This window comes from Bubalus bubalis, chromosome 12 (genome assembly GCF_019923935.1).
Source record: "Bubalus bubalis isolate 160015118507 breed Murrah chromosome 12, NDDB_SH_1, whole genome shotgun sequence".
Taxonomy (NCBI): domain Eukaryota; kingdom Metazoa; phylum Chordata; class Mammalia; order Artiodactyla; family Bovidae; genus Bubalus; species Bubalus bubalis.
In genome coordinates this window covers 43,301,868-43,325,161 of record NC_059168.1, presented here as the reverse complement: position 1 = coordinate 43,325,161, position 23,294 = coordinate 43,301,868, and the positions used below count along the sequence as shown (strand labels likewise).

The window sequence follows — 23,294 nt, the reverse complement described above, 5'->3', positions numbered from 1 at the left end:
AATCTTATATTTCTCACCAACTGTCATACTCCTTACACTCTTTATGCCTCACTACAATTACCTATATATGTGTCTCACTTCTCTCTCAGTATGTTTTAAAAAGGATAAGGGGTTTAATTCCCTATGTTATCTCTGTATCTTCTACAGCATCAAGTTTAGTACTTTGTGAACAGTAGTTAAGTAATGTGTGCTGTTAAACTGAACTAACAAAGAATAAATCAACAAGTCTGTTTTTGCTGTATGTTCCTCTTCCAGTTTTGAAGTTCTTAACTGAAAAAAAAAAATTACTCAATCAAAAGATTAAATACAAATGAATATAAAAAAGCTAACTAATCTATTATTGAAATTTAAGACTTATACATATATATAGTATTTTTTGTTTTGATGTATACCATTTTTTACAAGTCTTTATTGAATTTAGCATTACTTCTGTTTGGATGTTTTGGTTTTCTGGCTGTGAGGTATGTGGGATCATAACTCTCTGACCAGGGATTGAACCCACACCCTCTACGTTGGAAGATGAAGTCTTAACTGCTGGACCACCAGGGAAATCCTTGTTACATGGTTGTTAAACCCATTCTATTATTCTTACCTGTTACTTCATCACTGTGAGTAGATAGCAGTTTCCAGATGAGGTAAGGACCACCAAGGATAACAGCAAAGAATAAGAATATTGGCCAAGATTTTGCTGAGTTAGCTGCTCTGTCCTCAGCACCAAGGCAAGCCACAGTTCCTTCACTTTCTGCCCATAGGTCCTCATTCTCCAAGCCTCTTCTTAAACCTATCATCCACTGTAACCTTCTATAAAGATACCTTATAGTCCTAACTAATGCAAAAGCTGAAAAAACCTTTGTGAAGTGTATTTTTAATCGGGAAAAGTGGTTTGCTACATCCAATACAGCTCTGAAACTGTTATAGACAGCTGAAAAAGTAGCATCCATCATCATGCTGACAGAGGCAAATGCATGCACAATACTTTCAATGGACTGAAATGCACCTCTGCTGCTTTCTTCAGCTTGCTGAACGAATCTACTAGGTGGAAGATCATCTATACGAAGGCGGTTATAGCCCAGCCCATTATATCCATAACTATAAGGGCTATAGCTTCCATAAAATGAATTTCCATAGGCACCATATCCAGAAGAAAATGAACTGTAAGCAGGTCTGAAAGTGTTCAAATTGCTGCTTCCTGTCTGCTGTGATGGCCTTGGAAGAATGGGTGGTGGCACTCTGGTAAGTGTTGGTTGTCCAGGTCTTGTCAATAAAGTAGGACCCAAATCAGCAGATCTAAAACCAAAAAAGATTCAAAATTGTAACTTAAGCACACAATAAATTCATTCAAAGTAACTACTAAACTTGCTATATAAACAGTATTATGATTCTATTGAGTTCAGTTCAGTTCAGTCACTCAGTCACGTCCGACCCTTTGCAACCCCATGAACCACAGCACGCCAGGCCTCCCTGTCCATCCCCAACTCCCGGAGTCCACCCAAACCCATGTCCATTGAGTCGGTGATGCCATCCAACCATCTCATCCTCTGTCGTCCCCTTCCCCTCCTGCCCTTTATCTTTCCCAGTGTCTTTTCCAATGAGTCAGCTGTTCACATCAGGTAGCCAAAGTACTGGAGTTTCAGCTTCAACATCAGTCCTTCCAGTGAACATGCAGGACTAATCTCCTTTAGGATAGACTGGTTGGATCTCCTCGCAGTCTAAGGGACTCTCAAGAGTCTTCTCCAACACCACAGTTCAAAAGCATCAATTCTTCTGTGCTCACCTTTCTTTATACTCCAACTCTCACATCCATACATGACCACTGGAAAAACCATAGCCTTGACTAGATGGACCTTTGTTGGCAAAGTAATGTCTCTGCTTTTGAATATGCTATCTAGGTTGGTCATAACTTCCCTTCCAAGGAGTAAGCATCTTTTAATTTCATGGCTGCAATCACCATCTGCAGTGATTTTGGAGCCCAGAAAAATAGTCAGTCACTCTTTCCACTGTTTCTCCATCTATTTTCCATGAAGTGATGGGACCAGACGCCATGATCTCAGTTTTCTGAATGTTGAGCTTTAACCCAGCTTTTTTACTCTCCTCTTTTACTTTCATCAAGAGGCTCTTTAGTTCTTCTTCACTTTCTGCTATAAGGGTGGTGTCATCTGCATATCTGAGATTGATATTTCTCCTGGCAATCTTGATTCCAGCTTGTGCTTCCTCTAGCCTAGCGTTTCTCATGATGTACTCTGCATGTAAGTTAGATAAGTAGGGTGACAATATACAGCCTTGATGTACTCCTTTTCCTACTTGGAACCAGTCTGTTGTTCCATATCCAGTTCTAACTGTTGCTTCCTGACTTGCATACAGATTTCTCAGGAGGCAGGTCAGGTGGTCTGGTATTCCCATGTCTTTCAGAATTTTCCACAGTTTATTTTGATCCACACAGTCAAAGACTTTGGCATAGTCAATAAAGCAGAAATAGATGTTTTTCTGGAACTCTCTTGCTTTTTCCATGATCCAGTGGATGTTGGCAATTTGATCTCTGGTTCCTCTGCCTTTTCTAAAACCAGCTTGAACATCTGGAAGTTCATGGTTCACGTATTGCTGAAGCCTGGCTTGGAGAATTTTAAGCACTACTTTACTAACATGTGAGATGAGTGCAACTGTGCGATAGTTTGAGCATTCTTTGGCATTGCTTTTCTTTGGGATTGGAATGAAAACTGACCTTTTCCAGTCCTGTGGCCACTGCTGAGTTTTCCAAATTTGCTGGCCTATTGAGTGCAGCACTTTCACAGCATCATCTTTCAGGATTTGAAATAGCTCAACTGGAATTCCATCACCTCCACTAGCTTTGTTTGTAGTGATGCCTCCTAAGGCCCACTTGACTTCACATTCCAGGATGTCTGAGTGATCACACCATCATGATTATCTGGGTCATGAAGATCTTTTTTGTACAGTTCTTCTATGTCTTCTTGCCACCTCTTCTTAATATCTTCTGCTTCCCTGGTGGCTCAGACGGTAAAGCATCTGCCTACAATGCGGGAGACCTGGGTTCAATCCCTGGTTTGGGAAGATCCCCTGGAGAAAGAAACTGTGACCCATTCCAGTACTTTTGCCTGGAAAATTCCATGGACTGAAGAGCCTGGTAGGCTACAGCCCATGGGGTCGCAAAAGAGTTGGACATGACTGAGCGACTTCACTTTCCTTTTCTGTTAGGTCCCTACCATTTCTGTCCTTTATTGAGCCCATCTTTGCATGAAATATTTCCTTGATTATCTCTAATTTTCTTGAAGAGATCTCTAGTCTTTGCCATTCTATTGTTTCCCTCTATTTCTTTGAATTGATTGCTGAGGAAGGCTTTCTTATCTCTCCTTGCTATTCTTTGGAACTCTGCATTCAAATGGGTATATCTTTCCTTTTCCCCTCTGCTTTTCACTTCCCTTCTTTTCACAGCTATTTGTAAGGCCTCCTCAGACAGCCATTTTGCTTTTTTGCATTTCTTTTTCTTGGGGATGGTCTTGATTCCTATCTCCTATACAATGTCATGAACCTCCATCCATAGTTCATCAGGCACTCTATCAGATCTAGTCCCTTAAATCTATTTCTCACTTCCACTGTAGTCATAAGGGATTTGGTTTAGGTCATACTTGAATGGTCTAGTGGTTTTCTCCACTTTCTTCAATTTCAGTCCGAATTTGGCAATAAGGAGTTCATGATCTGAGCCTATTAAATCTAGTAAATAGGTTCCTCTAAAGAGTTTCAAGAGTAAGGAATAATCTGTAATATCCAAATGCTTAGAATCTGTGTTAAGAAGAAACTGGGTAAGATAAAATGGCTGACTAAAAACTCTTTTTCTTGTTTACTTGTGCTTGGATTAGCAGTAGTATCTTCAACCTGGGGTTTCTTTTAAAGACATATGTCCATTTCTCAGAGTTAGTTACAACTTGTTATCTATCTATCCTTACACCTAAAATGGCACTATCTTAACTACAGTGGTTTTATAATAGTTCTTAATAGCCAATAAAACAAATCTTCCCACAATATTCTTCATCTTCAGCAGTGTCTTGGCTAGCTGACCCACTGAATATCCAGATATATTTTAGAATCAGAGCTTGAAGTACTATATTGATCTCCCTGCAAAAGCCCTATTGAGATTCTGATTTGGGATTACACTAAATTATAGATTAATTTGAGGTAGTCAACATCTCCAAAATACTGAGTTTAAACTTAAGATTATAACATATGCTCCATTTACTTATGTTTTAAAGATTTTTCTCAATAATTTTTTTTAAATAACCACCAAGTCTCAGTGTCTTATAGTTTACTGTGTGGAGGTCTTTCTTTAGATTTCCTTCTATACATTTGGGGGGTTTTGATGTTATTGTAAATGGTGTCTTTCTAAAATTTCACTTTGTTGCTGTTATATAGAAATAATTGATTAAAAAATATAATCCTTATATCTAGCAGCCTTATTTTGGATTCTTTTGTATTTTCTAGAATCTTAAATATCTGTGGTCATATTGTATGTGAATAACAATAGGTTATTTCTTCCTTTTTTCAATTCTTATAGCTTTGATTACTAAGGCATTGCATCTAGGACTTGCAGTACAATCTTGAATAAATGGAATGATAGAAGGCATCCTAGTCTCATTCCCAGTCTCAAAGGGAAAATTTTTAAGATGGCACTGCCAATTATCATGTTTGCTATAGGTTATAGATCTAGTAGTTCCTTTTCTATTTTTAAGGAATGTACAGTGCAGTAGTGGTTCCAAGTGGTGGATATTCCTGACCCAGGGATCAAACCCGCATCTCTAACGTCTCCTGAACTGGCAAGTGGATTTTTTACCACTGGCACCACCTGGGAAGCCTGGTGGTTCCAATATCAAATGGCAAATTTCAACAATGCAAAAACCAGAATTACTTTCGCACCAACCTAATATATATAAAATCGATAACTAATAAGAACCTACTGTATAGCACAGCGAACTCTACTCAGTACCCTGTAATGGCCTATATGGGAAAAGAATCTAAAACAGTGGATACTTGTATATGTATAATTGATTCACTTCCTGTACATTTGAAACTAACATGACATTGTAAATCAATTATACTCCAATAAAATTTTTTTTAAATGCCAGTTGAACTAAATGATGTGTTTAGGGTCAATGTGTTCTACATGCTGGTACAAATTTCCTATCTTGCTGTGGACTGCTACTACATAGTTTGAAAAATAGCATCCAGCCCATAAATTCTCAGTAGCTACAGAACATACCTGTGGTGTCTAATCAGTTTCTAACCCAACAAGTTCTCAGTCTTGATTATTATTTTTGTTCTAGAAATTCCTTTCCTTTTTTAATAGTTTCCAATTCTCTGTCAAAATTCTTCTTTTATTGACGTCAACATATTAAACATAATTTAAAGTCTCTTTGAGACACAGATGTATAGAACAGTCTTTTGGATTCTGTGGGAGAGGGAGAGGGTGGGATGACTTGGGAGAATGGCACTGAAACATGTATATTATCATATGTGAAATGAACTGCCAGTCCAGGTTCAATGCATGATACAGGGTGCTCAGGGCTGGTGCACTGGGATGACCCAGAGGGATGGGATGGGGAGGGAGGTGGGAGGGGGGTTCTGGATGGGGAACACATGTACACCCATGGCAGATTCATGTCAATGTATGGGAAAACCAATACAATATTGCAAAGTAATTAGCCTCCAATTAAAATAAATTTATAATTAAAAATATAGAGTCTCTTTGATAATGCCAATATCTAGAGTCCCTATGAATCTTTTTTTCCCCTAGCTGTTTACTTAGCTAACATTTATGTTGTATAATGTTCTCCAGGTCTATGTGATTTTTCTGTGCATCAGCAATCATTATTGTAGCAGTAATTTGCGATTCTGGATGATGTTCTCTTTCTCCACATATGTTTCATTCTAGATATTCTTTTTAAAAATTGAAATGTAGTTGATTTACAATGTTTTGTTAGTTGCAGGTATACAGCAAAGTGATTCAGCTATATATATACATGTACAGTCAAAGCTATGGTTTTTCCAGTAGTCATGTATGGATGTGACAGTTGGGCCATAAAGAAGGCTGAGCACTGAAGAATCGATGCTTTCGAACTGTGGTGCTGGAGAAGACTCTTCAAAGTCCCTTGGATAGCAAGGAGATCAAATCAGTCAAATCCTAAAGGAAATCAACCCTGAATATTCATTGGAAGGACTGATGCTGAAAATGAAGCCCCAATACTATGGCCACCTGATGGGAAGAGCTGACTCACTGGAAAAGACCCTGATGCTGGGAAAGATTGACGGCAAGAGGAGAAGGGGATGACAGAGGATGAGATGGTTGGATTACATCACCAACTCAATGCACATGAGTTTGAGCAAACTCTGAAAGATAATAAGGACAGGGAAGTCTGGTGTGCTGCAGTTCATGGAGTCACTAGAGTCAGACACGACTGAGTGACTGAACAACAACAAAATAAGTGCATATACATATACGTAACTGAACATATACATTCTTTTCCAGATTTTTTTCTATTATAGGTTATTATAAGATAGTGAATGTAGTTCCCTGTGCTATACAGTAGTTCCTTGTTGTTGTTTATCTATGTAATATACAGTAGTATATACCTGGATAGTGTTTTCTGAACTATCCTTTAGTTTGGTTCAGGCATGCTTCTAAGGCTACTATCAATTCATAACGTCCTTAATTTAATTTCAGGGATTGATGATTTGAAGCTGGGCTTCTGTTTCTATAAGGGCCTGTCTACTTCTTTTATATCCTTATAGCTAGATGTTATCTTTTCAGGGTCTAACATAAATGCATGGGTAATTTATCAATATCTCCTCTTGCAGGGCATCTGAACTCCAACCATGCTTCAAAAAAGTGCTATTCAACTAGCTTCATTATCTAAGCTACTATTTCTGAAATCAGCAGAAGCTTATATGGAAAAACTGCATCCAAAGGCCATGTTCAACTTTATGAATTTTCAGCTTTCCTGAATCTGAGCTCCATAAATCTTTATTTTCTTTTTTGCTCTAAAATGCCTTCTAGCAGATGTTTTTGTATTCTGCTTACCTTTCAACTTGTCCTCAATTACTTTTTTTCCCTAAATTACTTATTCTGCCATCATCAAAACTTCTTCCTATAATTCTTTATCCATATTTTATACAGTTGTTGCTGTTTAGTCACTAAGTTGCGTATGACTCTTTCGCAACCCCCACGGACAGGCTCCTCTGTCCATGGGACTTCCCAGGCAAGAATATATTAGAGTGGATTGCCATTTCCTTTTCCAGGGGATCTTCCCAACCCAGGGATCAAACCTGCATCTTCTGCATTGGCAGGTGGATTCTACAGTATCTTACATTTATTTATGCATCTGACTCTTCCTGTAAACAGTGAGCTCCTCCAAGGCACAGGAGTTCTCCTTGCTTCTCCATCACCTACTATAGAGCTTAGCATATAAATAGGTACTGATACAAACACTTATAGGGTTTACCAGGTGGCTCAGTGGTAAAGAATCTGCCTGTGTTAAAACCAAACTGAGTACATGTGCACACACACAAACTCTATGTGGAGTCTTTCATTAATAAGTATTTAATACACATGTATCACACAGACTATTAATATAGATTTTCTTTATATATCCTTGTATTGTTTCATAAATTGTGATGACTATCTAACTTAAAAAAACATAGGGAATTAAATTTAGACATTTGATAATAAAAAGATTTCATATACTACATATGAAATGTAGTATATTCCTCTTACTCCTCTTTGTTGTTTTTGGCTGCCCTACTTGGATTGTGGGATTTTAGTTCCCCAATCAGGGACTGAAACTGGGCCCTCAGCAGTGAGCGTTTAGAGTCCTGACCACTGGACCATCAGGGAATTCCCTCTTCTTTGGTTTTAATGGTCTCTGTTTCTGGCATACACAGATACATTCAGTGGGTATATATGGTTTTGCTTTATGTTACAACAAGCATAACTAAAGAAGCCTATGGTTAGAAGAACAAAAGATTTTTCCATAGTGCTGAAAGTGCAAAAAGTCTCCCCCACCCAGTTTTTTATCTTGAAAAGTTTCAAACAGGAAAGAAAAAAAAAAAAAAGAGCACGAAAGAAAAGTACAATGAATATCCACATACCTTCTATCTAGATTCAATAACTGCTATCATTTTGCCACATTTGCTTTCTCTTTCTCACTCTACAGTCTTTTAAAAATTCTTGAACTATTTGAAATTAACTTGCAAACCGAATAAATTACTCCCAAATATCTCTGCGGGCATTTCCTAACAACAAAGATATTTCATACAAAACAGTAATACTGTTTTCCCATCTTTGAAAATTAACAAATCCATATTCTCCATTACTCAATTGATAATTCAAAATATATCCATTACTCTCAATTATCTTTGTCTAAATAGCTTTATTGATATATAATTCTTATACCATAAAATTCACTCATTTAAAGTGTAAAAAGCAAGATTTTTCATATATTCACAGAGGTGTACAACTATCACTATATGCAATTTCAGAAAATTTTCATCATCCCAAATAGAAATCCCATATTCATTAGCAGTCACTCCCTGTTTCTTACTCTCCTCTAATCCTGGGTAATCACTAATCTACTGTCTGTAGCTATAGGTTTGCTTTCTTTGAACATTTCCTATATAGTTGATCCTTGTTATCTGTCATACTTGTGTTCCCATAAAGCTGAAAAGACTGAATTAGCAAGTACCAAACACTGCTCAAGAAGGAAACAACAAGTTAGGTTCCTTCAAGCTTCTGGTCAAAATATTTCATCTGATCAACACAGATACTTGCTTTATACTTGTACATTTCTGTTATATAACTACTTTTATTGTTGACTCATTAATAATGAACTCCTGGCCTAAAGCACAACAACTCAAGTCTGAACAAAGTTTATCTAATACTAATATTTTTTCCATAAAAGCTTCCTAAGAATACTAGATAGCACTTTGGTACTATGCTTATGGGTCAGTTTAAGACTGTGAAATCAACAAAAATGTGAAAAATGTGGCTGGCACTTAATAGATTTTGAAAGACACCTGTTTACAGTATGTGAGCTGAAACAAGAAGCCAGAGTGTTGTGTTCTGTTTAGCCTCAGCAAACAGATGACTCAGATATTTCACTGCTCTGTGTGTCTGAAAAGATTATGAAAATGTCTCAAGTACTGATTTTAGACTTACAAATAAATTTCAGTGAGGAGAGTTTGTAAATAGGGAATCTGCAAATAAGGAGGATCTACTGTAAATGAAACATACAATATCTACCATTTTGTGACTGGCTTCTTTCACTTAATGTTTTGAAGGTTCATCCATGCTATAGAATGTATTAGCACCTTCAGTTCAGCTCAGTAGTGTCCGACCCCACGGACTGCAGCACGCCAAGCCTCCCTGTCCATCACTAACTCCCACAGTTTACCCAAACTCATATCCATTGAGTCACTGATGCCATCCAACCATCTCATCCTCTACCGTCCTTTTCTCCTCCTGCCCTCAATCTTTCCCAGCAGCAAGGTCTTTTCCAACCAGTCAGCTCTTCACATCAGGTTGCCAAAGTACTGGAGTTTCAGCTTCAACATCAGTCCTTCCAGTGAACACCCAGGGCTGATCTCCTTTAGGATAGGTTGGTTGGATCTCCTTGCAGTCCAAGGGACTCTCAAGAGTTTTCTCCAACACCACAGTTCAAAAGCATCAATTCTTCGGTGCTCAGCCTTCTTCACAGTCCAACTCTCACATCCATACATGACCACTGGAAAAACCATAGCCTTGACTAGACAGACCTTTGCTGGCAAAGTAATGTCTCTGCTTTTTAATATGCTATCTAGGTTGGTCATAACTTTCCTTCCAAGGAGTATCTTTTAATTTCATGATTCCTTTTTATTACTGAATTACATTTATCCATAGATTGGTTGTTTCCACCTTGGGGCTATTATAACTAGAATGATATTCCTGGGTCATATGGTAACACTGTGTTTAACCTTTCTGAGAACTGCCAAATTATTTTCCAAGGCAACTGTACCATTTTACATGCTCACCAGCGGTGCATGAGGGTTTCAATTTCTCTACATTCTGTCAACACCTGTCATTACCTGCCATTTTTTACTAAAGCCATCCTAGTGAGTGTGAAATGGTATGTCACTGTGTATTTGATTTGCATTTCCCTAATGGTTAATGATAGAGTCTCTTTTCATATGCTTACTGACCAGTTTTATATCTTCCTTGGAGAAATGTCTATTCACATACTGTGCCCATTAAAAAAAAAAAATAGGTCATTAGTCTTTATCACTGAGTTGTAAAAGTCAAAATGTCTTGTTTATTTTTTGGGGGGCGGGGGAGACAAAAATTCAATTATGTCTCACACATTGCATTTGGTTGGTTGTGTCCTTATTCTCATCTAAAGAAAACAATGTCTTGGACTTTCAGAAGAATCCAGCCAGTTTCCTCAATGAATGTCCCACATTCTGAACTTTGTTTCCCCTAAATGTTGTTTAACTTGTACCCCATCTTCTGTATTTCCATTCAAACTAAAGTATGCATCTAAAGGTCTGATCTAAAGGTTTTGGCAAGCATAAATCATCAGGGAAGTTGTTTACCTCAGACTGAATCACATCATAAAAAAAAGAAACAAAACTAAAAAGGGTCAGTGGACTACCAAATAGTGTAGTACATCCAGGTTTGGATGAAGCAGCTCAGTGTGTAACTGTTCCACTGAAATGAAACTACTTCATTGAAGCTAGGCACTAGGAAGAGCCACCTTGGTTCATAAAAATTTGCTTACAGTGGTAAAAATGATTAGAAAATTTGCTAACAACAGATTACAAGTTTTAGAACGTTACGGAGCTAAGAAGGGGGAAAGAAAGTGAAAGTCGCTCAGTCGTGTCTGACTCTTTGTGACCCATTCTCTAGGCTAGAATATTGGAGTGGGTAGCCTTTCCTTTCTCCAGGGGATTTTCCCAACCCAGGGACTGAAATCCAGGTCTCCCGCATTGCAGGCGGATTCTTTACCAACCGAGCCACAAGGGAAGCCCAAGAATACTGGAGTGGGTAGCCTATTCCTTCCCCAGCAGATCTTCCCAACCCAGGAATTGAACCAGGGTCTCCTGCATTGCAGGTAGAGAGACTCTGATAAAGCATTGCAAGGGGAGATTCTGATAAAGCCTCAAACCCAGGAAATGAAACAAGTTAAAAACTGACTCAGTGACTTAATCTGTGATATCCTTAATGTAAGCTACCATTTTTATACCAAATTCTTACATGGGGAGTGGGTGTTGAGAGGGAGGTAGAAGCAGCAAAGAAACTTACCAGACACAGAGTACTGAATGTAGAAGGGAAAGGTGAGACAACAGAACTCACAAATACCTACTCAAAATGGTCACATTAAAAATATTCAAAACTATACACAAGAAGAAATAAAAACACTAGGACACCAAAGTAACAAAAATCAACAATAAGAATTAAAGGTCATTCAAGGAAAAACTAAGTTTATATAATGACAAAGATTTTAAATATGTTTAGAATGGTCAGAGATGAGAATAAGAATTAGAGATTGAATTGATTAAAAAAGTTAAAGACATAAATGAAGTTATAACATCTGTAAAATAAAAAGTGAAAAAAACATGTAAGTATGAAAAATTTCATTAGAACTCTTATACACAATGCCCACAGACACAAGGAATCTTGTAATTATGAGGCAAAAAGAAAATTAGTTGTTGTACAATAAGGAACAAAGGAGAAATATAGAACTTGGGGAATTCTACTTCAAGTAATGGCATTCTAAGTAACCAGATCAACCCTTCCACAGAAAACAATTAAAAAGCTAGAGAGCCCATTTTAGATGTTTCTCAAGGGATGGGGGCCAGTTCCAGAGATGGCTGACAGTATGAGAAGCTGAGCAGAGCTTTTTAAAGCTTCTCTGAGCTAAGGAGACAGAAACTAGAGTTCAGAAGCCCAAAGAGGAGGGACAAGGTAATGCCCACACTTCAGACTGGGACCTTAAAAGGTCATATGCTAGGAGTAAGGGGGAAAAGGTTAACAAGAAATAGACTAGCCCAAGCAGAAACTGAAAAACCACAATTTCAAATTAGTTCAAATTTGAAATTATTAAAATGACCCTGGACTGCTAGTGGCCCAAGGGGCCTGTCAAAAGTAAAACCCTCTGTGGGAAGAGACCATCCTAGGCCTCAAGTCGCCTTACATTGTCTATATATAATGTCCAGCTCTCACTGAAAAATAATTGAGCCTCTAATATGACAAAACTACATGTTAAAAAAAAAAGAGTGATGTTAGACAATAAAAATGATATATATTCAGATAATGGAATTATGAGGCAGAGACTTTAAACAACTATGCTACAAATACTCAAGAAAAAAAAAAAAGGCAAGACTGGGAATTTCAGCAGGGAATAGAAACTCTAAAGCTGGATCAAATGAAAATTCTAAACCTAAAAAAAATAAAGTACCTAAAACTATGAACTCAATGACTGACTCATTTAATATCAGATTAGATGACTGAAAGAAAAATAGCAGTGGACTAGAAGAGTGCTCAGAAGAAAATACTCAGAATGAAGCATGAGTAACAAAAGGACACATATAGAAAAGGGTGTAAGACATGGAGAGTATAGTGAAAAATAGAGCGTATATATATAATTAGAGCCAGAGAAGTGAAAAGATGATGAGCAGAAGTGATATTTAAAGAGGTAATGCTTGAGCCTTTCCTAAAATCAATGAGAGACATCAAGGCAGATTCAAGTTATCTATGAATCCCATCAAAAATAATATAATTAAAAATACATTAAAGCCCAATAAAGTATAACTGCTGGAAAAAAAAAAGGAGGGGGGTAATCTTGAAAGCAGCCAAAGCAAAAAAAGAGATTCCTTTTGAGGGAGCAAGAGTAAGAGAGGGATGACTGAAACTGTCAGAAAGCTGACACAAAAAGGAAGCCAAAAAAAATGTAGGTCCCCTGATGACAATGTTGAGTTAGCATATCTCTAGACTTCCTGTCAACTAAAGAATAGCTGTGTCTATAGTCCAAAGCACAGAAAATCAGATACCTTTCCTTATAGCAGAACTACCCCTGATATGTTTAATAGGAATTCTAGAAGAGATGGGAAAGAATAGTGCTCACACAATATTTAAAAACAGGATTGGTGAGAGTTTTCCTGAAATAAAGACATGAATCCTCAGATTGGACACTGTGGGTACCAAGCACAAACACTGTAGCTGCTGAACAGAATACATATACATACATTAATCTGAACATTTGAACCCAGATTCAATCCCAAAGAAGGGCAATGCCAAAGAATGTTCAAACGACTGTACAAATGCACTCATTTCACATGCTAGTAAGATTCCGCTCCAAATCCTTCAAACCAGGCTTCAGTAGTATGTGAACCGAGAACTTTCAGATGTTCAAGGTGGGTTTAGAAAATTCAGAGGAACCAGAGATCAAATTGCAAACATTTGTTGGATCGTGGAGAAAGCAAAGGAATTCCAGAAAAACATCTACTTCTGCTTCAATAACTATGCTAAAGCTTTTGGCTGTGTGGATCACAACAAACTGTGGAAAACTCTTAAAGACACTGGAATATCAGACCACCTCACCTGTCTTCTGAGAAATCTGTATGTAAGCCAAGAAGTTAGAACCAGACATGGAACAATGGACTGGTTCCAAATTGGGAAAGAAATATGTCAAGGCTATATATTGTCACCCTGCTTATTTAACTTCTATGCAGAGTACATCATGCGAAATGCAGGGCTGACTGAAGCACAAGCTGGAATCAAGAATGCTGGGTGAAATATCAATAACCTCAGATATGCAGATGATACCACTCTAATGGCAGAAAGTGAAGAGAAACTAAAGAGCCTCTTGATAGAAATGAAAGAGGAGAGTGAAAAAGTTGGCTTAAAGCTCAACATTCAGAAAATTAAGATCATGGCATCTGGTCCCAACATTTCATGGCAAATAGATGGGGAAAAAGTGGAAACAGTGATAGATTTTCTTTTCTTGGGCTCCAAAATCACTGTGGATGGTGACTGCACCCATGAAATTAAAAGACACTTACTCCTTGGAAGGAAGGCTATGACCAACCTAAACATCATATTAAAAAGCAGAGACATCACTTTGCTGACAAAGGTCCATATAGTTAAACTTATAGTTTTCCCAGTAGTCATGTACGTAGGTAAGAGCTGGACCATAAAGAAGGCTGAAGACCGAAGAATACATGCTTTTGCATTGTAGTGCTGGAGAAGACTTTTGAGAGAACCCTGGACTGCAAGGAGATCACACCAGTCAATCCTAAAGGAAATCAGTCCTGAATATTCATTGGAAGGACTGATGCTGAAGCTGAAGCTCCACTACTTTGGCCACCTGATGCAAAGAGCCAACTCATTGAAAAAGACCCTGATGTCAGGAAAGACTGAAGGCAAGAGGAGAAGAGGGGAGCAGAGGATGAGATGGTTAGATAGCATCACTGACTCAATAAACATGAATCTGAGCAAACTCCAGGAGATAGTGAAGGACACGGGAAACTGGCATGCTGTACTTCATAGGGTCACAAAGAGTCAGACATGACTTAGTGACTGAACAACAAAGAGTCTAATAAAGCCGCAGAGAACGAAGGTATCAGGTAAAATTTTGAAAAATGCTAAGGAAAAGTCTGTAAAGAAATAAAAACTAGACTCCAAAGAAAAATTTCTGTAGCTTTAAAACTCTGATACCAAACCAGAAAGATACAAAGAAAGTAAATTAGAGGCCAAATTCACCTAGGAACATATATGCAAAATCTTAAAATATTATATTTCAACACTGTATTTTTTTTAAATCAAAATTAAGCAGAGTTCATCCAGAAATGCAAGGATGATTCAACATTGGACCATTACGTGATGCAAGAAAACAAACAGTTATAATAAAATAAAAGCACAAAATATCCCAACAGATAAAAATAATTTATAAAATTTACTCATCATAATAAAAATCCAAGCAAGGTAACGAAATAGAAGTTTGCTGGCTATCTATCAAAAACAAAAAGCAAACATCATAATTGACAGCAAGACTTGAGAATAATTCCAATGAAAGCCTGGACCAATAGAAGTTCAGTTCAGTTGCTCTTTCATGTCCAACTCTTTGCAACCCCATGGACTGCAGCATGCCAGGCTTCCCTGTCCATCATCAACTCCCAGAGAATGCTCAAACTCATGTTCACTGAGTCGGTGATACCATCCAACCATCTCATCCTCTGTCATCCCCTTCACCTCCTGCCTTCAATCTTTCCCAACATCAAAGGTCTTTTCCAATGAGTCAGTTCTTCCCATCAGGTGGCCAAAGTTTTGGGAGCTTCAGTATCAGTCTTTCCAACGAATATTCAGGACTGATTTCCTTTAGGATGGACTGATTGGATCTCCTTGCAGTCCAAGGGACTCTCAAGAGTCTTCTCCAACACCACAGTTCAAAAGCATCAATTCTTCAGCGCTCAGCTTTCTTCGCAGTCCAACTCTCACATCCATACATGACTAGTGGAAAAACCAGAGCTTTGATTATACAGACCTTTGTTGGCAAAGTACTGTCTCTGCTTTGTAATATGTTGGCAAGGTTGATCACAGCTTTTCTTCCAAGGAGCAAGTGTCTTTTAATTTCATGAAGTCACTATCTGCAGTGATTTTGGAGTCCAAGAAAATAGTCTCTTGCTATTTCCATTGTTTCCCCATCTATTTGCCATAAAGTGATGGGACCAGATACCATGATCTTAGTTTTCTGAATGTTGAGTTTTAACCCAACTTTTTCATTCTCCTCTTTCACTTTCATCAAGAGGCTCTTTAGTTCTTCTTCACTTTCTGCCATAAGGGTGGTGTCATCTGCATGTGTGAGATTATTGATATTTCTCCTGGCAATCCTGACTCCAGCTTGTGCTTCAGTTAGCCCAGAATTTTGCATAATGTAGTCTAAATAGAAGTTAAATAAGCAGCATGACAATATACAGCCTTGACATACTCCTTCCCCAATTTGGAACCAGTTCATTGTTCCATGTCCAGTTCTAGCTGTTGCCTCTTGACCTTCATACAGGTTTCTCAGGAGGCAGGCAAGGTGGTTGTTATTTCCATCTCTTGAGGAATTTTCCAGTTTGTTGTGATCTACACAGTCAAAGGCTTTAGCATAGTCAATAAAGCAGAAATAGATGTTCTTCTGGAATTCTCTTGCTTTTTCGAAGTTTCAACAGATGTTGGCAATTTGATCTCTGCCTTTCTTCTGCCTTTTCTAAATCCAGCTTGAACATCTGGAAGTTCTTGGTTCATGCACTGTTGAAGACCAGCTTGGAGAATTTTCAGCATTACTTTGCTAGAGTGTGAGATAAGTGCAATTGTGTGGTAGTTTGAACATTTTGGGGCACTGCCTTTGTTTGGGACTGGGATGAAAACTGACCTTTTCCAGTCCTGTGGCAACTGGTGAGTCTTCCAAATTTGCTGGCATATTCAGTGCACCACTTTCACAGCATCACCTTTTAGGATTTTAAATAGATTAAGCTGGAATTTCATCACCTCATTAGCTTTGTTCGTAGTGATGTTTTCTAAGGCCCACTTGAGATCCACTCCAGGATGTCTGACTGTAGGTGAGTGATCACACCATCATGGTTATCTGGGTCATGAAGATCTTTTCTGTATAGTTCTTCTGTGTATTCTTGCCACCTCTCCTTAGTATCTTCTGCTTCTGTTAGGTCCATATCGTTTCTGTCCTTTATTGTGCCCATCTTTGCATGAAATGTTCCCTTGGTGTCTCTAATTTTCTTGAAGAGATCGCTAATCTTTTCCATTCTATTGTTTTCCTCTATTTCTTTGCATTGATCACTGAGGAAGGCTTTCTTATTTCTCCTTGCTATTCTTTTGAACTCTGCATTCAGACGGATATATATCTTTTTCTCCTTTACCTTTTGCTTCTCTTCTTTTCTCAGCTATTTGTAAAGCCTCCTCAGACAACCATTTTACCTTTTTGCATTTCTGCTTCTTGGAGATGGTTTTGATCACTGCCTCCTGTACAATTTTATGAACCTCCAACCAGAGTTCTTCGGGCACTTTGTCTATCAGACAGAATGAAAACCACAAGCACAGAAAACTAAACTGATCACATGGAGCACAGCCTTGTCTAACTCAATGAAACTGAACCATGTCATGTAGGGCCACCCGAGAGAGGTCACGGCAGAGAGTTCTGACAAAACATGGTCCACTGGAGAAGGGAATGGCAAGCCACCTTAGTATTCTTGCCTTGAGAACCCCATGAACAGCATGAAAAGGCAAAAAGATATAACACTGAAAGATGAACTCTCCAGATTGATAGTTACCCAATATGCTACTGGAGAAGAGTGAAGAAATAGCTCAGGAAAGAATGAAGAGACTGAGCCAAAGCAAAAACAATCAGATCAGATCAGTCGCTCAGCTGTGTCCAACTCTTTGCAACCCCATGAATCGCAGCACGCCAGGCCTCCCTGTCCATCACCAACTCCCAGAGTTCACTCAGACTCACGTCCATCGAGTCAGTGATGCCATCCAGCCATCTCATCCTCTGTCATCCCCTTCTCCTCTTACCCCCAATCCCTCCCAGCATCAGAGTCTTTTCCAATGAGTCAACTCTTCATATGAGGTGGCCAAAGTACTGGAGTTTCAGCTTTAGCATCATTCCTTCCAAAGAAATCCCAGGGCTAATCTTCAGAATGGACTGGTTGGATCTCCTTGCAGTCCAAGGGACTCTCAAGAGTCTTCTCCAACACCACAGTTCAAAAGCATCAATTCTTCGGTGCTCAGCCTTCTTCACAGTCCAACTCTCACATCCATACATGACCACAGGAAAAACCACAGCCTTGACTAGACAGACCTTTGTTGGCAAAGGAATGTCTCTGCTTTTGAATATGCTATCTAGGTTGGTCATAACTTTCCTTCCAAGGATTAAGTGTCTTTTAATTTCATGGCTGCAGTCACCATCTGCAGTGATTTTGGAGCCCATAAAAATAAAGTCTGACACTGTTTCCCCATCTATTTCCCATATGACTGATGATGGAAGTAAAGTCCAATGCTGTAAAGAACAACATTGCGTAGGAAACTGGAATGTTAGGTCTATGGACCAATACAAGGATGTTGGCTATTTATGCTGGCTTATTTATAAATGACAGGATTGTCAATATGGGATTTAAAAAACTTGAACCAAATCATCAGGGCAAATTAAGAGTCTGACATTAAGCTGGATATAATATCTGTATGTTATAAAGGATAGGGAAGAACTTCATGGGAACTACAATAAAACATTACATAAGGTAAAAAAAGGATAAAATTTTCACCAATTTCACCTTACACAATAATCATGGATGAAAAGACTTACTTATCTATAAATGGAATTTCCAATAAAATATAAAGTTCAAATAAAAAAATCCCAGTAAGTCTTTTTATAAATGCTAAATGTAACAAAAGCAATTATGAAGTACAGCAATGCATGAAGGATCCTGACAAACCAAATATAAAAACTTATTATAAAGACAGTGTGGTGTTAGCATGCTGCTGCTGCTGCTGCTAAATCGCTTCAGTCGTGTCCGACTCTGTGCAACCCCACAGACGGCAGCCCACCAGGCTCCTCTGTCCCTGGGATTCTCCAGGCAAGAACACTGGAGTGGGTTGCCATTTCTTTCTCCAATGCATGAAAGTGAAAAGTGAAAGTGAAGTCGCTCTGTCATGCCCGACTCTTAGCAACCCCATGGACTGCAGCCTTCCAGGCTCCTCCGTCCATGGGATTTTCCAGGCAAGAGTACTGGAGTGGGGTGCCATTGCCTTCTCCGGTGTTAGCATAAGTATAGATAAATAGCACAACAGAACATATCATGTGCTGTGTGCTAAGTCACTTCAGTTGTGTCTGACTCTTTGTGACCCCATGGACTGTAGCCCACCAGGCTTCTCTGTTCATGGAATTCTCCAGGCAAGAGTACTGGCATGGGTTGCCACTTCCTCCTCCAGAGATCTTCCTGACCCAGGGATCAAATTGGGGTCTCCTGCATTGCAGACAGATTCTTTACTGTCTGATCCACCAGAAAAGCCAGAAATATAAAACAGATCCTAAATTTTATTATCATCAGAGAAGTGCAAATTAAATATAATTTCACACGCATTAGATTCAGAAATACAGTACTATAAAATAACATCAAGTGTTGGAAAAAATATAGAGAAACAGAATACCCTGCTAGTGAAAATGTAAAAATTGGTATACAACCACTTTGAGGAGTGTCATGGTAATAGTCAATAGTGGAAGATAAGCATACTCTTCCAACTAAGTAACTCACCTCTCAGAAAACCTCATGGAAATGTGAACAAGGAGAAAGACACAGAATGCTTACTGAAAGTAGTAGTAGCTTTAAACAACTAATTCTGTAATATATACACAATTTACTTCTATATAACAGAATATGTATGCTCAGTCGTGCCTGACTCTCTTGTCACTCCATGGACTGTAGCCCGCCAGGTTCCTCTGTCTGTGGAATTTTCAGGCAAGGAGCAGGTTGCCATTTCTTCCTCCAGGGGATCTTCCCAACCCAGTGATCAAACTTGCATTTCCTGCACTAGCAGACAGATTCTTTACCACTGAGTCACCTGGGAAGCCCCTATATAACAGAATATTCTATGGCAATTAAAACATACTAGAAGAATACATCACTTTATAAAGCCTTGCTTTATCATGCTTTGCATATAGTGTTTTACAAATTGAAGATTTGTTGCAATCCCGCGTCAAGACTAGGTATCTGCACCATTTTCCCCCCAAACTTTTAAAAATTTTGTATTGGGGTATAATTAACAATGTTGTGGTAGTGTCAGGTGAAGAGCAAAGGGACTCAGCCATACATATACATGCATCCATTTTCCCCTAAACACCCCTTCCACCCAGGCTGTCTGCGCCAATTTTTTTTTTTTTTTAACAGCATTTGCTCACTTTGTGTCTCTGAGTAACATTTTGGTAACTCTCACAATATTTCAAACTTTTTTGTTATTATTATATTTGTTATGGAAATCAGTGATCTTTAATGTTACTACTCTACTTGTTTTAGGACACCAAGAACTGCACTCATAAGACAGCAAACTGTCAAAATATATGTTGTGTGTGACTGCTCCACTGACCAGCCTTTCCTCCAAAGTCTCTCTCTTTGCAGGATCCTCTTATTCTCTGAGACATAAAAATGTTGAAATTAGGCTAATCCACAACCCTACAATGGCCTCTAAGTGTTCAAGTCAAAGGAAGAGTCACAAATCTCTAACTTTAAATCAAAAGCTAGCAATGAGGGCTTCCCTGGTGGTACAGTGGATAACAATTGGCCTTGCAAAGCAGGGGACATGGGTTCAATCCCTGGTTGGGGAACTAAGATCTCACATGCTGAGAGGCAACTAAGCCCACACATCTGTGTGCCACAGTGAAGATCTTGTGTGCTGCCACACAACTAAGACCTAATATGGCTAACATAAATAGATAAATATTTTTCTAGAAAAGAAAAAAGTTAGAAATGAATAAGCTTAGTGAGGAAGGCATGCCAAAAGCCAAGACAAGCCAAAGGCTAGGCCTCTTACACCAGTTAGTCAAGTTGTGAATACAAAGGAAAAGTTCTTGGAGGATATTAAAAATGCTACTCCAGTGAACATGTGAATAAGAAAGTGAAACAACCTTATTGCTGATATGACAAAAGTTTTAGTAGTCTGGCTACCTCAAATCAGCCATTAATATTCCCTTAAGCCAAAACCTAATTCAAAGCAAGGCCCTAACTCTTCAGTGCTGTGAAGGATGAGAAAGGTGAGGAAGCTGCCGAAGAAACTTCTGAAGCTAGCAGAGGTTGGTTCACAAGGTTTAAGGAAAGAAGCTGTCTCTATAACAAGGGAGTAGAAGATAAAGCTGCAAATGCTAATGCAAACACTCTAGCAAGTTATCCATTAATGAACGTGGCAATGCTAAATAATAGATTTTCAATGCAGACAAAAAAACAGCCTTTTATGGGAAGAAGATGCCATTTAGGACTTTCATAATCAGAGGGAAGTCAATATCAGGCTTCAAAGCCTCAAAGAACGATCTGTTAGGGGCTAATACAGCTGGTGACTTGAAGGTGAAACCAATGCTCATTTACCATTCTGAAAATCCTAAGACCTTTAAGAATTATGCTAAATCTACTCTGCCTATGCTGTTATCAGTGGAACAACAAAGTCTGCACTACAGCATAACTGTTAACAATATGGTTTACTAAAAATTTTTAAGACCACTGTGGAGACCTCGTGCTCAGAAAAAAAGATTCCTTTCATATTACTGCTCACTGACAACTCAAGTGGTTACCCAAGAGCTGACAGAGGTGTACAACAAGATTAATGTTGTTTTCATGCCTGCTAATAAATATCCATTCTGCAGCCCATGGATCAAAGAGGCATTTCAACTTTTAAGTCCGATTATCTAAGAAATAAATTTCATAAGGCTATAGCTGCCATAGATAGTGATTTCCATGATGGACTTGGGCAAAGTAAATTGAAAACCTTTCTGAAAAGTTTTCTTAACGGCACTTTTTAGATGCCATTAAAAACATCTGTGATACCTGGGACAAGTTCAAAATATCAATTTTAACAGGAGTTTGGAAGCAGATGATTCCAATCTTCATGGATGTCTTTGAGCAGCCCCAAAACTTCAGAGAAAAAAGTAACTGCAGATATGTTGGAAATAGCAAGAGAACTAAAGTGGAGCCTAAAGATGTAACTTTATTGCTGTAACCTCATGATTAGACTTCAATGTGTGAAAAGCTGCTTCTTATGGATAAGCAGAGAAAGTGGCTTCTTCAGATGGCATCCACTCCTGGTGAGGACATGAAGACTGTTGAAATGACAACAAAGGATATAGTCTATTATGTAAATCTAGTTGATAAAGCAGCATCAGAGTTTGAGAGGATTTACTCCAATTTTGAAAGAAGTTCTACTGTGGGTAAGATGCTATCAAATAGGATTGCATGCTACAGAGAAATATTTGAGAAAGGAAGAGTCAACCAATGTGTCAAACTTCATCATTGTCTTATTTTTAAAAACTGCCACAACCACTCCAGCCTTCAGCAATGGGGATAAGACTCTCTACCAACAAAAAGATTACAACTGGTTGAAGGCTCAGATGATAGTTTGCAATTTTTTTTTAGTAATAAAGTATCTTTAAGGTATGTACATTATTTCTTTAGACAAAATGCTACTGCACAGACTTCAATAGAGTGTAAACATAACTTTTATATGCACTGGGAAACCAAAAAACTCATGCGACTTGCTTTACTGCAATATTCCACTAATTGCAGTGGTCTGGAGCCCAATCTACAATATCTCCCAATCTACAATATCTGCCTGTACAGCTTATATGAATGAAAAAGATAAATTTCAAATAATACTTAGTGGAAAAACACTATGCAAATGATAACATACAGTTTGATAATATTTATTTAAAGTTTAAAAATATACTAAATAATACATACATACATATGTAATGTACACACAAACCCAAATACTAAAGTATAAAAACATTGGTGGTGGTGGTTTAGTTCCTAAGTTGTGTTCAACTCTTGCGACCACCATGGACTGTAGCCCACCAGGCTTCTCTGTCCACGGGACTTCCTGGGCAAGAATACTGGAGTGGGTTGCCATTTCCTCCTCTAACAAAAACATTATGCACAGTAAACACCAAATAGGGACAGTAGTTACTGTAGGAAAGAAGAACGGGAGGGTTTAACTGTTGCTCTACTTTTCATTTTGTAAAAGACCTGTGGCAAATCTGGCAAAATGTTACTAACTGCTTAAAGCTGGGAGTTAATACATGAGTATTTATCATCTTAGTCTCTACCAGTCTCAAGGTGTTTAACATATTACAATTCACATTTTCTTAAAAAGTGGGAAAATGGTTAATTTTACATAAACAGAACTTAACCAGAAGCAAGAATAAAAGTTTGCTCTTCCCAACAGCAGTCCAAATTTTTAAAGTGAGTCAACCACTCATAAAAAGAGGTAGCAGAAAGTGTCACCCAGCTTAACAGCATAATTAAACCTTATTACTTATGTGCCTATCATTATTAAATAAAGTAGCAATTGTGCTCAAACATCTTAATAAAAGATAACTAGATTTCAGAAGATAGCAGAAATTCATTCCAGTATGTTCACGATTTCTGTGTAAAGAAACATACCATAGTAGGTGATCTGACATTCCAGTCTCACCATCTGAATTAAGATGTCCAGATTCACAGACTTA

General features: G+C 38.3%; 1 protein-coding gene across 1 annotated transcript in view; it reads right to left on the bottom strand.

Moving 5' to 3' along the window:
* PEX13 (peroxisomal biogenesis factor 13) overlaps positions 1–23,294 on the bottom strand; it is a 33,166-nt gene that overhangs the window by 8,603 nt on the left and 1,269 nt on the right. Inside the window, exon 2 of the mRNA XM_006073868.4 lies at positions 593–1,287. Within this exon, the coding sequence (XP_006073930.1) occupies positions 593–1,287 (695 nt within the window). The remainder of the gene's footprint in view (positions 1–592; positions 1,288–23,294) is intronic.